Source organism: Leuciscus leuciscus (assembly GCF_965113295.1).
Source record: "Leuciscus leuciscus genome assembly, chromosome: 14".
Classification (NCBI taxonomy): Eukaryota; Metazoa; Chordata; class Actinopteri; order Cypriniformes; family Leuciscidae; genus Leuciscus; species Leuciscus leuciscus.
In genome coordinates, this window is record NC_138738.1 from 24,009,269 (window position 1) to 24,024,842 (window position 15,574).

Consider the following 15,574-nt stretch of genomic DNA (forward strand, 5'->3'; position numbering starts at 1 on the left):
TTGCTAGGGTGTTTTGGGTGGTTGCTAGGGTATTCTGGGTGGTTGCTATGCGGTTGCTAGGATATTTAGGGTGGTTGCTAAGGTCTTTTGGGTGGTTGTTAGGCGGTTGCTAGGGTATTCTGGGTGGTTGCTATGGTATTCTGGGTGGTTGCTAGGGTCTTTTGGGTGGTTGCTAGGCGGTTGCTAGGGTGTTCTGGGTGGTTGCTATGCGGTTGCTAGGATATTTAGGGTGGTTGCTAGGGGTCTTTTGGGTGGTTGCTAGGCGGTTGCTAGGGTATTTTGGGTGGTTGCTAGGGTCTTTTGGGTGGTTGCTAGGCGGTTGCTAGGGTATTTTGGGTGGTGGCTAGGGTCTTTTGGGTGGTTTCTAGGCGGTTGCTAGGGTGTTCTGGGTGGTTGCTATGGTGTTTTGGGTGGTTGCTAGGGTATTCTGGGTGGTTGCTAGGCGGTTGCTAGGATATTTTGGGTGGTTGCTAGGGTGTTTTAGGTGGTTGCTAGGGTGTTCTGGGTGGTTGCTAGGCGGTTGCTAGTGTGTTATGGGTGGTTACTAGGATGTTTTGTGTGGTTGCTATGGTGTTGCTAGGGTCTTTTGGGTGGTTGCTAGGCGGTTGCTAGGGTGTTTTGGGTGGTTGCTAGGTGGTTGCTAGGATGTTCTGGGTGGTTGCTAGGATATTTTGTGTGGTTGCTAGGGTCTTTTGGGTGGTTGCTAGGGTGTTCTGGGTGGTTGCTATGGTATTCAGAGCGGTTGATATGGTGTTACTAGGTGGTTGGTAGTTGTCAAAGATGGTTACTATGGAGTTTTTATAGAGTTCTTACTTAACTAATCGCTATTAGCATGTAGCTATTCACTGCTAGCATGTGTAGCATGTTGAAAGTGCTGTTTGCTAGCATGAGTCAAAAGAGCCAAACCTCATCTCTATACGATGTTCTGATACAGAGATATAGGTCTTGCAAAACGGTTGCTAGGATACTCAAGTTTGGTTGCTATGGAGTTGCTTGGGAGCTGGAAGCTTTAAACTTAAGAAGTTTAAATTGGTTTAAAGTTTAAAGTAGTTTGAAGTTTATGACAGAGAATAGATAGATAAATAAGTTAGATAGATAGATACACACACACACACACACACACACACACACACACACTCAAACAGACTACCTCGCTCACACACTCACTCAGACACTCAGACACACACACACACTCAGAGTTTATGAGTTTAGAGTTTATAAGTGTATAAATTGATGAGTTTATAAGTGTACAAGTTTTTGAGTTTAGAGTTTATAAGTTTAAATGAGTTTAGAGTTCAGAGTTTATTAATTTATGAGTTTAAGAGTTCATAAGTCTATGAATTCATGAGTTTATTAGTTAATTAGTTATTAAATTTAAGTTAATTAGTTTATAAGTGTATGAGATTAGAGTTTATTAGTTTAAATGAGTTTCATTGGCTAATATATATAGAATGGCAGTTTGAATTAGTCTTCAAGGGATTTAGATTTAAATTTTTGTCGGTTGGTGAGTTTGAATTTTTTTAGAATGCCCAATGTTAAGTCAATGGGAGTTTTTCCGAGTTTTGATCGTCATTTGTAGGAAAACCGTAAGTCCGATCAGTCTGAAAAGATATAGCATATAACTTCAGATCAGTTTGAGTGTCTGAGCCGAGTTTGGAGTATGTAGAGTTAAAGCTCTAGGGCGAGTTTGAGTCAACAGTTTTAGTAAGAAGAATAATAATAAGTTTAAATAGGATTTCAATATGTTGGCTTTCTCAAGCCAACTTAATAAGTTTAAATAGGATTTCAATATGTTGGCTTTCTCAAGCCAACTTAATACGTTTAAATAGGATTTCAGTAAGTTGGCTTTCTCAAGCCAACTTAATAAATAAATGTAGAAATAAGTAAATAAATGTGGAAATAAATAAATACATATAGATAAATGTGGGGAGAAAAAATAGGAAATAAATAAAGAAATAAATGGAAAAAGAAATAAATGTGGAAATAATACAATTATACATAAATAAGGAAGTAAAATTATAAATAATAAATACTAATTTATTATTGTTAATATTAATAATTATTTATTATTTTAGTTTTTCACATTTCTTTGTTGGCTATATTTATTTATTTATGTATTTTTTTTTTTTTTTTTACATTTCTTAGTATTTTTTTTAATGTATTTATTTATTATTATGTCAGCTTTGGCATTTCCAGGCAGGCTTACCTGTGAAAGGTTATTCCCAGATATCTGCTTTGGATTGTGCCACCTCTTTCTTTTTCTTTTTTTTAACCCAAACTAGTCAGGCATCTTTTCTTTGGTCCACTAATGAAAGTTAACAAGTTGCAGGGTCCAAAACATGGCGTCTATGTATATGAGGATAATGGTGCCCATTAATGCATTCTATGTCTCACTAGGTTTTAAACTACTTTAATTTAGCAATAATTCAGCAACATTTCACTAAACTCAATCTTATGGCTAATATATATATATATATATATATATATATATATATATATATATATATATATATATATATATATATATATATCCTAAATAGTTAATTTGGTTAACTTAATGATAGTGATCTGTTCTGGCTCCACATTGTCAAGATAGCGAACTATTTCCCTGTACAGTGAGCCAAGTGATGATGTTGACGTATTGCTCGCTATTGTAATCGCTTGAGCAAATGATTCAGTGGCATGCCGTAGATCAGTTATAATTACGCAAGCAATACAATACATTCATGATTTTCTAACCTTTCCCATTTCAACACCATCTCTCCTTCAACAGCCATTGTGATGTCCGATTTTTGAATGTATCGTTCTTTTGAGCCGTAATCAAACTTTAGTTCCGGGTTGATGACGCAAGACGCACAGCCGAAGTTGCACGTCAGACTCAAAAAGAACCGAATGAACTTGTCATGACACCAGTAAAACCATCTGTCGAAGTTTGCCGAGGATTGCCGAGTCTGATGAGGGAATTGACGATACTACGCAAGCCTGAGGGCGGCACGTTCTGGAATTATGATTATTATGCCTACTATTATAAAATGTAATTTATTTAAACCTGCATCTTTCTGTCAATATATGTAACATTATATTATGATTTATTGTGCATGCAGATTATATTTTAAGTTGTTAAGCTAAATCAAGGAGTTTATAAGACAGGTTTATTCTTTCTATGTATTTTAGACATGCAGAACATCAGAGTGTGTGCATCAATATGTGCTGTAGGTGCACATTTAGGAAAGATAGTTCTTAAGATACCCCTTAAGAACAATGTGGATTTACATTTAAGCTGTAACATTTAGAAATAAGTTTAGCATATGCAGGATGATGATGCATCAACCAATAGTGTAGGAAATAAATAGAATAATTTGATAATTTAGTTATGGCACAAAATGTAAAATATTAAAAGAGGGGTTGGGTGGCCCCTACTAAGGTAAGTAGCCCTCCCTGAATAAACTTTTACAGAATGTATAAATTACTTTTGATATAATTGTTAATATTTATCCATTTCATTAATGTAAAATACTAAATCATCTATTCTATTTAAAATTTTATTTTGACAATTTAGTTGAATTAAATAACTAATGACAGACAAATCAGAATCCCAGTAAAAGAGATTTATCTGAAAGATAAAATTATACTATGATGTCACATTCTGCATGGAGACACGAAGAGTGAAGATCCAAGGGCAGCTTTATTTGAGGGTAGTCCAGAATCGTAGTCAATACAGCAAGCAAAGGGTCAAAACACATAAACCATCCAAAAACAAATAAAAGGCAGGTAACTCAGGGAAATCCGGGAAACTGAGGGTTCAGAAATGCAATAGTGACATATGGCTACGTTTACATGTGGAAGACTGTTCTCTTACGAGAGGTACTCTCGTACTGCGTAAATCTTACGCTAGGAGAAATCTCTTTTCCGCGAGATACTGAAGCCAAAAAATTATCCTTAATTTTGAAATAATGTAAAACGCGTTGCGGCAGCATGCAGACATAGGCGAGACAGCTCGCGCGCCTATTGGCTGCCCTGCGGCAACTGCAGCAGCCTATCGATAAGGCCCTATCGTGACGTCATCACCAATGGGGGCGCTTCGCGCCCCATACGTCACGTCCCGCCGAAACGGGCGTGGCCTGGGGCTATAAATATAGCATCGAAAGGCTAGCTTACCGATTTTTCATCTCTTCAGCGGAGCTCACGCATCGCTGGATCCAGAGAGAAGAAGCCGCGCCGTGGAAACAGCATTTCAGCGGGACGAGTTCGGTACCTGGAGTCGCTGGCCGCGCCGCCTTCAACCACCGTTCCTGCTACGCTATCCGGCGTTATATCCTTTTATTGCATTGTGTGTGTTCGCCGCCGCGACTCACACTCCTTCTCTAAAAGAGCAGAGCGTCTTTTTCAAGATGTCTCGTCCATCCTGTGGCTCGTGCCGAGCCCCACTCAGCGACGGGGACCGCCATGTCATCTGCGTTTCCTGCCTGGGTGAAGGACATGCGGCTCTAGCGCTCGCTGACGGCGGATGCCCTCACTGCGAGCTTATGCCTATGGCGACTCTGAGGACTCGCATGGCAACTTTCCACGAGCCTGCACCTCCCGCTTCGACGCCGCGCCGTAAAAAGCGCCGTGCTCAGCGGATCCCTGAGCCTCCCACCGAGAAAAGCTCGCCGGTGCGCCTGCCAGCTTCGCCGTCTGCTTCTCTCGAGTCTCTCACTCCCGGACAGTGGCCGCCGCTGGCCGCCGCTTCCGCCGGAGATGACAAGGAAGAAGCGGCAGTTTTCGAGGAGGACAACTGCTCTATCCTGGCTTCGGACAGCGAGGATTGGGCGAGCTCTGTGGACCTCGCCCCTTCTTCTGCCCGCGAGTCGTCAGGAAAACGGGCCAGCATTGAAGCTGAGCTGATGCGTCTGCTCACACAGGCCACAGAGAGCCTCGGCCTCGAGTGGTCCGCGCCCGCCGAGCCTACACGCAACCGTCTGGACGGCTGTTTTCTGCAAGGGGACCGCGTTTCCACGCCCTCAAGACCCGCCCCGTTTCTTCCTGAGCTTCATGAAGAACTGGCAAAGTCTTGGAGCGCCCCTTTTTCAGCCAGGCTGCGTTCCTCTGCTTCGGCGGCATTCTCCGTGGTGGACGGTGCCAAAGACAGAGGATACCTCGCTCTCCCTCTAGTGGAGGAGGCAGTAGCAGCCCATCTTTGCCCGCCCTCTGCTGGACGGCGGACTAAGACGGCGCTACCTTCAAAAGCCTGCCGCGCTACTTCTACCCTGCACAGTCGCGCTTACACCGCCGCTGGGCAGGCTGCATCAGCGCTACACACTATGGCCACTCTCCAGATCTTCCAAGCTAACCTTCTCCGAAAGCTGGACGAGGAAGGCACGGAAGCAGTCAACGTGGCGGATTTAAGGAGCGCTACGGACCTCGCTCTCCGCGCTACGAAATCCGCTGCACAGGCCATAGGGCGGAACATGGCCTCTCTCACCGTTGCTGAGAGACACCTCTGGCTGACGCTTTCAGAAATGCCGGACTCGGAGCGCTCTGTGTTCCTCGACGCCCCCGTTTCTGCTACTGGCCTCTTTGGATCGTCCGTCAAAGATTTCGCGGACAGATTCGCTGAGGTACAAAAGACGTCGCAGGCCATGAAGCACTTTTTGCCAAAGCGCTCTAGCTCCGCATCAGGCCGCTCTAAACAGCCGTCTGCTCGCAGCTCGCAGCCGCCGCCCCCCGCCGCCGCTTCACAGCGTCGACAGGCCCGGGACCAGAGACCACGCTCTCGCTCTGCCGGCCGCCGCCCCCCACAGCGTGGGACTCGGCCGAAGGTTGAGATGAAGCCCGAGGCCTCAAAGTCTTCCTAGCCAGCTTAGGAAAACGACGGTGTTCAAGCCCCGCTGCGGCCGGGTTTCCACCAAAACTTCCCGCTCGTCCAGTTCCATTACATGCGACTGTTCCAGTGTACTCTACAGTAAACAAGTCGGTTACATTACCCGCTTGCCTGTACACAAACGCCGTTTTCACGGCGACCCAGATAAATCCTGTAAAGAGCGTATTTTCTGGTATTCCGGCCACGGCCGACGGTGTTATGAGTGTAGTAAAAATGCCCACTGCCCAGTGCCCATTCCTACACACAGACACAGCCCGCCCCACAGGGCTCGCGCACATAAAATCGACTCATGTCGATTGCGCACAGAATGTAGTGAACGTGCCCACGTCCCAGTGCCCACAAACACTACACGCTGCATGTCTCTCGGTTTCTGTAAAAACGAAACCAACACACATACAACCGACTCAGGTCGATGGTGTTTTCAGTGCAAATGTGCCCGCTGTCCTGCGCCCACATTCACTCACAGACATGACGAATCCCTCGGTTTCCCCCACGCTCGCCGTCTCTCAGCTACCTGTCGTGAGAGAGCCGAGCGCGGGCGAACCGCCCGCTGTGATCAAAACACTCCCCGCCTCGAGCGCTGCAAATGCGGTGTCTATAATACAGCATACCGAAGCTCCCCGGTCGCCACTATGTCACGACCAGAGCTCCGATCTCATTCAACCCTTAGCTATGCATGCACATGCGTGGGCAAAGCTTCCTGGTGTATCAGAATGGGTGCTGAACATTATAGAAAGAGGCTATTCGCTACAGTTCGCTCGACGTCCCCGCCGTTGTGCGGTTGCGAGTCGAAACCACGGTAGAAAAGGAAGTAGCAAGTGTACTTCGTACCGAAATTGCGAAACTGTTGAGCAAAGGGGCAATAGAGCCTTTATCTCAAGCTCAGAGCGAAGGGGGGCTATACAGCAGATATTTTCTGGTTACGAAAAAAGACGGGGGTCTCAGACCCATTCTAGATCTAAGACAACTGAACGTAGCGCTTTCAAAACGCCGGTTCAGAATGCTCACAACCAAGAAAATCCTCGCGCAAATTCGCCACGGGGACTGGTTTGTGTCAATAGATCTGAAAGACGCGTATTTCCAAATACAAATAGCGTCACGTCACAGGCGATTTTTGAGATTCGCCTTCGAGGGCCAGGCTTATCAATACACAGTCCTACCGTTTGGCCTGTCCCTAGCACCCCGTACATTCACGAAGTGCATGGACGCAGCCCTCGCTCCCCTGAAACTTCGGGGAATGCGAGTTTTGAACTACTTGGACGATTGGCTGGTTCTAGCTCAGTCACATACGGAGCTCATAGAACACAGAATCATTTTACTCGAACATCTCGAGAATCTGGGTCTCAAAGTCAACTGGGCGAAAAGTTCACTGTCTCCCAGTCAGAGAATATCTTTTCTGGGCACAGAACTGGACTCGCTGTCAATGACAGCTCAAATATCGCTACAGCGCAGATTGACTATTCAGCGCATGACAGAAACCTTCCGCCGCGGCACTATAGTCCCGCTAAAGAAGTTTCAAAGGATGCTCGGTCTCATGGCAGCAGCATCCACAGTTCTCCAGCTGGGTCTGCTTCGCATGCGCCCACTGCAGTTCTGGCTACAAGCGCGAGTACCGCGTCGAGCATGGACTTCAGGTCTCTTTCGTCTCAAGGTCGATCAGAAATGCGTCTCAGCACTGATACCCTGGAGAGCGACCGACTGGTACCAGTCAGGTGTAAGCCTGGGGACTTCCTCGAGTGTGAAGGTGGTGTCCACGGACGCCTCCACCTCGGGATGGGGAGCACTGCTCGAGGGCAGACCGTTTTTCGGCCAGTGGTCAGAACGGGAAAAGCTTCTGCACATAAACTGCCTGGAAATGATGGCAGTCGACAACGCGCTGAGGCGCTTTCGTCCCCAAATAGCAGGACACCACGTCTTGGTCCGCTCGGACAACATGTCAGTGGTAGCCTACATAAATCGCCAGGGAGGCATCACATCCCGAAACCTATACAGGTTAGCGAAACGCCTCCTGGTATGGGCTCAGCACAATTTGCGCTCGCTCAGAGCAGCGCATGTGCCTGGCCACCTGAATGTGGGACCAGACAGACTGTCCAGGAACAATGTTCCAGCAGGAGAATGGTCACTGCATCCGCAGACAGTCCAACTGCTGTGGCAGACATTCGGCAGAGCAAAGATAGACCTGTTTGCGTCTCAAGAAAACGCTCACTGCCCGGAATTTTTCTCAAAGAGCAGGGATGCGCTGGCCCACGTCTGGCCCCGCTGCCCGCTCTATGCTTTTCCCCCCCATCACGCTCCTACCTCAGGTATTAGAGCGGATCAGGGAAAGCAGATGCTCAGTGCTACTGGTTGCTCCGTTCTGGAAGAACCAGGCTTGGTTCCCAGTTCTTATGCAGCTGACGAGCACTGCCCCATGGCCAATACCAGTGAGGAGGGACCTCCTCTCTCAAGCCAGGGGCTCGATCTGGCATCCTCGCCCGGAGCTTTGGTCCCTACATGCGTGGGCCATCAACGGGTACCCTCTGATATCCCAGAGGGAGTGTTAAACACGATCATGCAGGCTAGAGCTCCCTCTACGAGACGGCTCTATTCCTCAAAATGGTCAGTGTTCTCCAGCTGGTGCACAGCACGCGGCTTTTCACCCCTGGACTGTGGAGTGACGGAGGTTCTCTCCTTCCTACAAGAGCTACTGGATGAAGGCAGAGCCCCATCCACGCTCAAAGTCTATGTGGCGGCTATAGCAGCGTTTTCCAAACCAACGCTTGGTCAGTCACTAGGAAGGAACGATCTGGTCATTCGGTTCCTTAGAGGAGCTAAGAGGTTAAATCCTCCCAGACCTCCCTCAGTCCCCATATGGGACCTTTCTACGGTCTTGGAGGCCATGAAGGGTGCCCCATTTGAGCCTATCCAGTCAGTAGATATCAAACACTTGTCTTTCAAAACGGTGTTTCTTCTGGCTCTCGCTTCAGTGAAGCGCATAGGGGACTTACAAGCGCTCTCAGTGAGCGCGACGTGTATGGAGTTTGGGCCAAATGACTCGAAAGTCATACTCAAACCAAGGCACGGGTACGTCCCTAAATCCCTCAACACACCGTTCAGGGCCCAGGTAATTTCCCTGTCTGCCATGCCGGTCTCTAACGAGGAGAAGGACGCCAGCTTCCTTTGCCCAGTCAGGGCGCTAAGGGCTTATGTGTCCCGCACGTCTGTTTTCAGACAGACGGAGCAGCTCTTTGTTTCACTCTACGGACGTTCTAAGGGACTCGCCGTTTCGAAACAGAGCCTATCCAGATGGATAGTCGATGCTATAGCGCTGGCTTACACCTCTAAGGGCTTGCAGTGCCCATTAGGTGTCAGAGCGCACTCCACGAGAGGCGTGGCCTCGTCGTGGGCTTGGTCTAGTGGGATTGCCTTGCAAGATATCTGTATGGCGGCAGGCTGGGCCTCCCCGTCTACATTTATAAGGTTTTATAAATGACGTATGAACGCCCCATTGGTGATGACGTCACGATAGGGCCTTATCGATAGGCTGCTGCAGTTGCCGCAGGGCAGCCAATAGGCGCGCGAGCTGTCTCGCCTATGTCTGCATGCTGCCGCAACGCGTTTTACATTATTTCAAAATTAAGGATAATTTTTTGGCTTCAGTATCTCGCGGAAAAGAGATTTCCCCTAGCGTAAGATTTACGCAGTACTCGTTTCCTCTCTAGAGAGAACCGAGGTTACGTTAGTAACCGAGTACGTTTTCATAAACGTACATTTCACCCTCTCTGTTTTCAAAAATAACATTGTGCACACCTGTACGTTTTCAGAAAAGTGTTCGTTTACACGAACCCATGTATATATGCCATCAAGAGCATGCCAAATCTGTTAGTGACAGTGTAACGAAAAACTCAAGCCCACGTTAGCCAATCAGAATCCCGAAAATAGCAACAACAGCAACGAATCACTTCCTCTTTCTGGTCGCACTTTTGACACAGGTGCAAGTTCTGTCGCATACTGTGATGTCGGCTGCCTAAAACTCAGTTTTTCTTTGCTCCTTCTCTCAATTTCAATATTTTGTGGAAAAATGAATTGGAACCTGGAAGACTCTTGATTGTTAGAGCTGAAATACATAATATGAATTTAATTTTTGTGAACATTTATGCTCCAAATTTAGGCATTGAGAGAATAAGGCTCTTTTCTAAATTAGAACAGTTTTTAAGACAACAACATGATGGAGATTTTGTTGTTTTTGGTGGAGACTGGAACTGCACCTTAGATTTCATAATAGATAGGAATGGGGAAGAACCACATCAAATGTCAGCCACTTGTCTTGCAAGATTGGTAAAAAAATTTCACCTATCAGATGTAAGGAGAGAAAACAATCCTTTAGTTAAACAGTACTCTTGGGTGAGTTTTAATAATGACACACTTTCTGCTGCTCGTTTAGACAGGTTTTACCTATCTCATAATATGAGGAACAGGACCCTGAATTCAACTATTACTCCTGTCCCTTTTTCAGACGACAAACTAATCACAATTGAATGTAGTCTCATAACAAAAACCTATAAGAGTTCTTATTGGCATTTTAATGTTAAATTGTTGGAAGACACATTCTTTTGTGAAAATTAAGAATTTTTGGGAAGTTTGGAAGACTGAGAAAGGAAGATATGACAATATTATTCAATGGTGGGAGATTGGGAAAGTGTTTATTAAGGAGTATTGCCAACAATATTCTTCTCATTCTGCTTTGTGTTTAAAGAAAACATTAGAGAGTTTGGAGCAAGAACTTAAGACTATTGAAGGGAATATGATTGTAAATGCTTCTCCTAACTTGAAGGATATGTGGACTGAAAAGAAAGACTGTTTGAATTTAATCCTTGATGAAAAAGTCAAAGGAGAACTTGTAAAAAAATCGTTTTCTAACAAAAAGAGACATAGATGCTCCTACGTCCTTCTTTTTTAATTTAGAACGGAAAACTAAACATGGAAAAAATATGTTGTTTTTAAAAGATAAGGATGGACACCTTGTTTCAGACCCGGAAAGGATGCGTAGACTTGCAGTGGACTTTTATACTGAACTATATTCTGCTGATTCCTTAAATGATCAATGTAGACATGAACTTTTAGAAGATCTTCCTGAGCTATCTACAGAAAAAGAAAAAAGAAAAACACTTTTGGAAGCACAACTTACTTCTAATGAACTGACCTCAGCAGTAATGGATCTCTCATCAGGGCGGGCACCAGGAATTGATGGACTTCCTGCCGAATTTTTATAAAAGTTTTTGGACTATTATTGGTCATGATTTTTTTGAAGTTGCTCAGAAATTTATATTTTCATTTTCATTTTCATTTTCATTTTCATTTTATTTTATTTAAGTGTCATGCACAGAATTTGTGCCCAGCCCACATGGCTTATAAGACACTGACATTTCAAATAAAAAGCGGACCTTATACCATTATAGACAATACCATTACATCTTGGGATAGAGCGTTATTTGCCTTAAAGTCCAAGCTTTCTCCACAAATGTTGCCACACTAAACCAGTCATTACTAAACAACCAGCTCAACATATCCCCTTCAGATAACCAAAATAAATCAGGATTCTTACATTGAATCTTTTCAAACAAAACATTTCTCAAATCATTATACAAAGGACAGTAAAACATAAAATGAAATTCATCCTCAACCAAACTCAAATCACAGACAGCACAAAGCCGGTTTTCCTCAGGAACCCCTTTATACGACCCACTTCCACCTCCAAAGGCAGCACTCCTGCTCTGAGCTGTGCACACAGGGATCTCTGTCTCCTTTTCATATAACAATTCACATAGGGCTCTGTGGAAAAGCAGACCTTGAACTGCACATAAATTCTCAGTTTAGGTTTATTTAACACTTCTAACTCCCACTGCTTTTTATAAATATCAAGTAATGTGTCTTTTATAGTAGGTATTTTAAATTGTAAATTATTCTGAAAAAAAATTTGACAGTTTACTTTATATGAGATCTCATGAACATCTTTAGTCCAGGGATGCCCATTGACTTTATCCCAGTTAAAGACTTTCCTGGTAAGTCTATAGTCAGGTAGGCTCACCAAACGATTCCACAATCTAATCACTTCAACCCTTTGCCTCACCACACAAGGCTCCCAACCCATGTCTCCCTCTACAGCTACCTTAGGGGCGAACCTATGAACACCGAGAAAACAACGTAAAGCTCTATGCTGAACAGAGTTACACTCAGGACTCTCCATAAATCCCCACACCCCAGCAGCATAAAACAACACAGGTGCAACCATAAAATCATACAGCCGCGTGAATATAGGGAAACTCAAATCAGGACATACCTTCATCTTATTAACCACAGACCCCAATGCCCTTCCAGCAGATTCCCCCAAAATTCTCCTGCCCACAGAAAACCTCATCTTTTCTTGAAAAACAAAGCCAAGATACTTATATGTTGCAGAATAGCTCAACAATGATTGACCAAAATAAAATGCATAATCACTTTGGCAAGTAGATGGCTTTCTGAAATGCACAATTTGTGTTTTCTCTAAATTAATAGTACGTCTCCATTTGGTACACCAATCATTCATAATATTCAAAAAATTTTGCAAATCAATTTCTTTTTCTGCAATCAATACAATATCGTCAGCGTATAAAAGAATACTAAGATTAAGGTCTTCAATAGTTATTCCCAGATTTGCCATTTTAATTTCTTGTGCTAAATCATTAACACAAAGAGCAAATAACGTTGGAGAGAGAACATCTCCTTGTTTTACCCCAAACGGAGTAGGAAACCAACCAGTCCTTAAATCATTCACCTGAACACAAGCTACTGGTGCCTTATACAGGGCTTTAATTGATTTATAAAATTTACCATTAATCCCATAATTAATTAATTTATACTCCAGGAGGTCTCTGTTTATCCAATCAAACGCTTTTTTTAAATCAACAAAACAAACAAATGTACTTTTTCCCACCTGTAGCCGCGCTCTCATCACGGATGATAGGACATAAATATGGTCAATACATACCCTATTTTTCCTAAATCCATTCTGCTCATCAACCAATATTTGATTCTCTTCAATATACTCGCAAAGCCGATTATTCAAAATGGCAGAATAAACTTTATAAACTGTACTCAATAAACTTATGCCTCTGTAATTTAGAGGTATTCTAGGGTCGGCCTGACAAGACTTAGGGATTGGCTTGATGATTGATTTATACCATCCTGATGGAATGACACCACTACAAAAACAATTGGTAAACAAACAGTGCAGAGTATTCAAAAGCTTGGGACATTTAAGAACTTCATTTGTCAATTCATCTTCTCCCACAGCTTTTTGTAATAATTTTTTTTCAATTACCTTCTGTACCTCCGCCACTGTAATATCACTGTTTAACAAGTAATTTGTTAAAAGCAGTGGTGGACTAACATTGTTCCCTTCGAGAACTGCCTTGGCCTTACAGGTATTTATAAAAAACTGGTCATCAAACTGATAGGAGCAGCTACCAGCAAACAAGTTGCTATCTGCCTCCCATCTTTCCAACACCTGATCAGTTTGAAAGACAGATTCTCCACTCTCTGTGATAATTTCGAGTGGGATAGTTTTTTTCTTCTTAGGTCCAAGCTTATTTATTTCTTGCCAGAAGTATTTAGAATTACTATTATGAAACTGTTCCAACTGAAGAACTTTCCCCCTCCTATAGCTCCTTTTGTAAGCTCTGAGCTTTTTATCAAATTCAGATTGACCACTTCTAAAAGCTCTGTATAACTCCTGCCTTGAGGAGGGATCTTTACATTTCAAGTATTTTTTCTCAGCCATACGAAGACTTTGCCACACACTCTGCAGTTCATTATTCCAGTATGGCTGTTTGATTTTATACTGCCTTTGTTTAGTTCTACTATGCATTTCACTTTTGGGTCCGTATTTACTAATTTCCTTATTTAATACCATTCAGAGACGTTCATAACAATAATTCATATTTATTGTTACTGACTTACTGGTGAGTCTGGGTTCTTAGGGAAGGCAGTTGTAAGGGCAGGATCGGCTATACGAGTGCCAGCGGGTTCCCTTCAATGGGTTCCTATAAATGGTTGTCAAGGTATGGCACGTGTTATTACTTCTGTATTCTTGGAGCCCCCAATAGGTGAGAGAGGTGCACTACCTGCGAATATCCTTATCTCAAAGTGTTTATTACCAGTAGAGCAGGGTGTAGTTCATGTTCCTGTGGTAAATTTGGGAGAGAAGGACCAATGGATTAGGCCAAAAACTTTTTTTGGCCAGCTGTATATGGTCAATCTGCAGTCAGCTCTGGAACCTGAGTTGGAGGAGAGTGTGAATAGTCAGGATATGGTGAGTTGTAATCAGGTCATGGAGGCAGGTAGCGGGCCATCCTTGGATTTCAATGAGGCGTCATGGCCATCGTTATCCGCTGCACAGTCTCAGCAGGCTAAATGCCTTTTGACACGTTTTAGTTCCGTGTTTAGTAAAAAAGAGGGTGACTTGGCGTGTACTCACCTAGTCCAACATGAGATTCCAGTGCTAGACAATGCTCCTGTTCGGCAGCTTTATCGTCGGTTGCCCCCCTCTCAGTATGAGCAAGTCAAAACTCATATTGGTGAGCTGCTTGAACAGGGTGTAGTTTGGCCTAGTGTAGTCCCTACTCATCACCTATTGTGATGGGAGTATCCGTCTTTGTGTTGATTACCGCCAACTCAATGCAAAAACACGGAAAGATGCTTACCCACTTCCAAGGATTGAGGAATCGCTTGATGCGCTAACAGGTGCTAAGTGGTTTTCTACTCTTGACTTGGCGAGTGGGTACAACCAAGTTCCAGTGATTGAACGGGATAAGGAGAAGACTGCTTTCTGCACTCCTTTTGGCCTCTTTGAATACAATCGAATGCCTTTTGGTTTGTGCAATGCACCCAGTACTTTCCAGAGGTTTATGGAGAGGATTTTCGGTGACCAACGTTTCCAGTCCCTTCTGTTATATTTGGATGACATCGTCATCTTTTCTGGTTCCTTTGAACAACATCTTCAGTGGTTTGAGATGGTTTTGGGGCGTCTTCGACAAAATAATCTGAAATTGAAGTTCCAAAAATGCAATTTTTTCCAAAAAAGGGTGTAACAATAACGACTCTGGGTAAATGTGAATTAGCTCAAGAATATAGGGAATTTTGGAAATATTAATAAATATGACTCATGGTCATAATTCATAAGTCGCATGTACATTTATTTTATCAATTATCGAGATTACCTTGTTCTGTACTGTCTGATCATTACAGTTAAGAAGGGGGTATCCCTTTTCAAACTCCAAGAAAGTTTTATCTTCTGTCCACGAATATCAAACTTACTGAGTTTCTGAATTAAGAACTACTAAATGTAGTTTATATCGAGCTTGTAGCTTAGATCTTTAAAATTTCATTGACTTTATAAGGTGGGTTTTCAAACACAGAGACAATTAAAAGTATAAATGGATTTATTAATAAAATGGCACACACTAGAGATTATATAAACTACAAACATAAACGTACGTAAAAATGCAAACAAACAAATAAACATTTAACCGAACAAAAACATAAACATAGCGTGATCAGAATGAAAATGAAATGAAAGAGAGAAAGATATAGAGGGAAGATAGAGGGTAACTTAGTTCACAGACCTAAGACCTAGACACCTGGAACAGCTTTTATAGGAATCAATATACTTGCGAGTGCTCTTTCTGGTCA

At 43.5% G+C, this 15,574-nt stretch overlaps 1 protein-coding gene across 11 annotated transcripts in view; it reads right to left on the reverse strand.

Annotated features, from left to right (window-relative positions):
• LOC309474430 (endonuclease V-like) overlaps positions 1–2,864 on the reverse strand; it is a 370,440-nt gene extending 367,576 nt beyond the window's left edge. For all 11 annotated transcript variants that reach the window (XR_014197285.1, XR_014197286.1, XR_014197287.1 and 8 more), the window contains exon 1: positions 2,740–2,864. Coding sequence is in view for 8 of the 11 variants with exons in the window: in XM_082137015.1 (XP_081993141.1) it covers positions 2,740–2,777 (38 nt within the window). In the remaining 3 variants the exon portion in view is untranslated. The remainder of the gene's footprint in view (positions 1–2,739) is intronic.
• Positions 2,865–15,574: the final 12,710 nt, after the last annotated feature.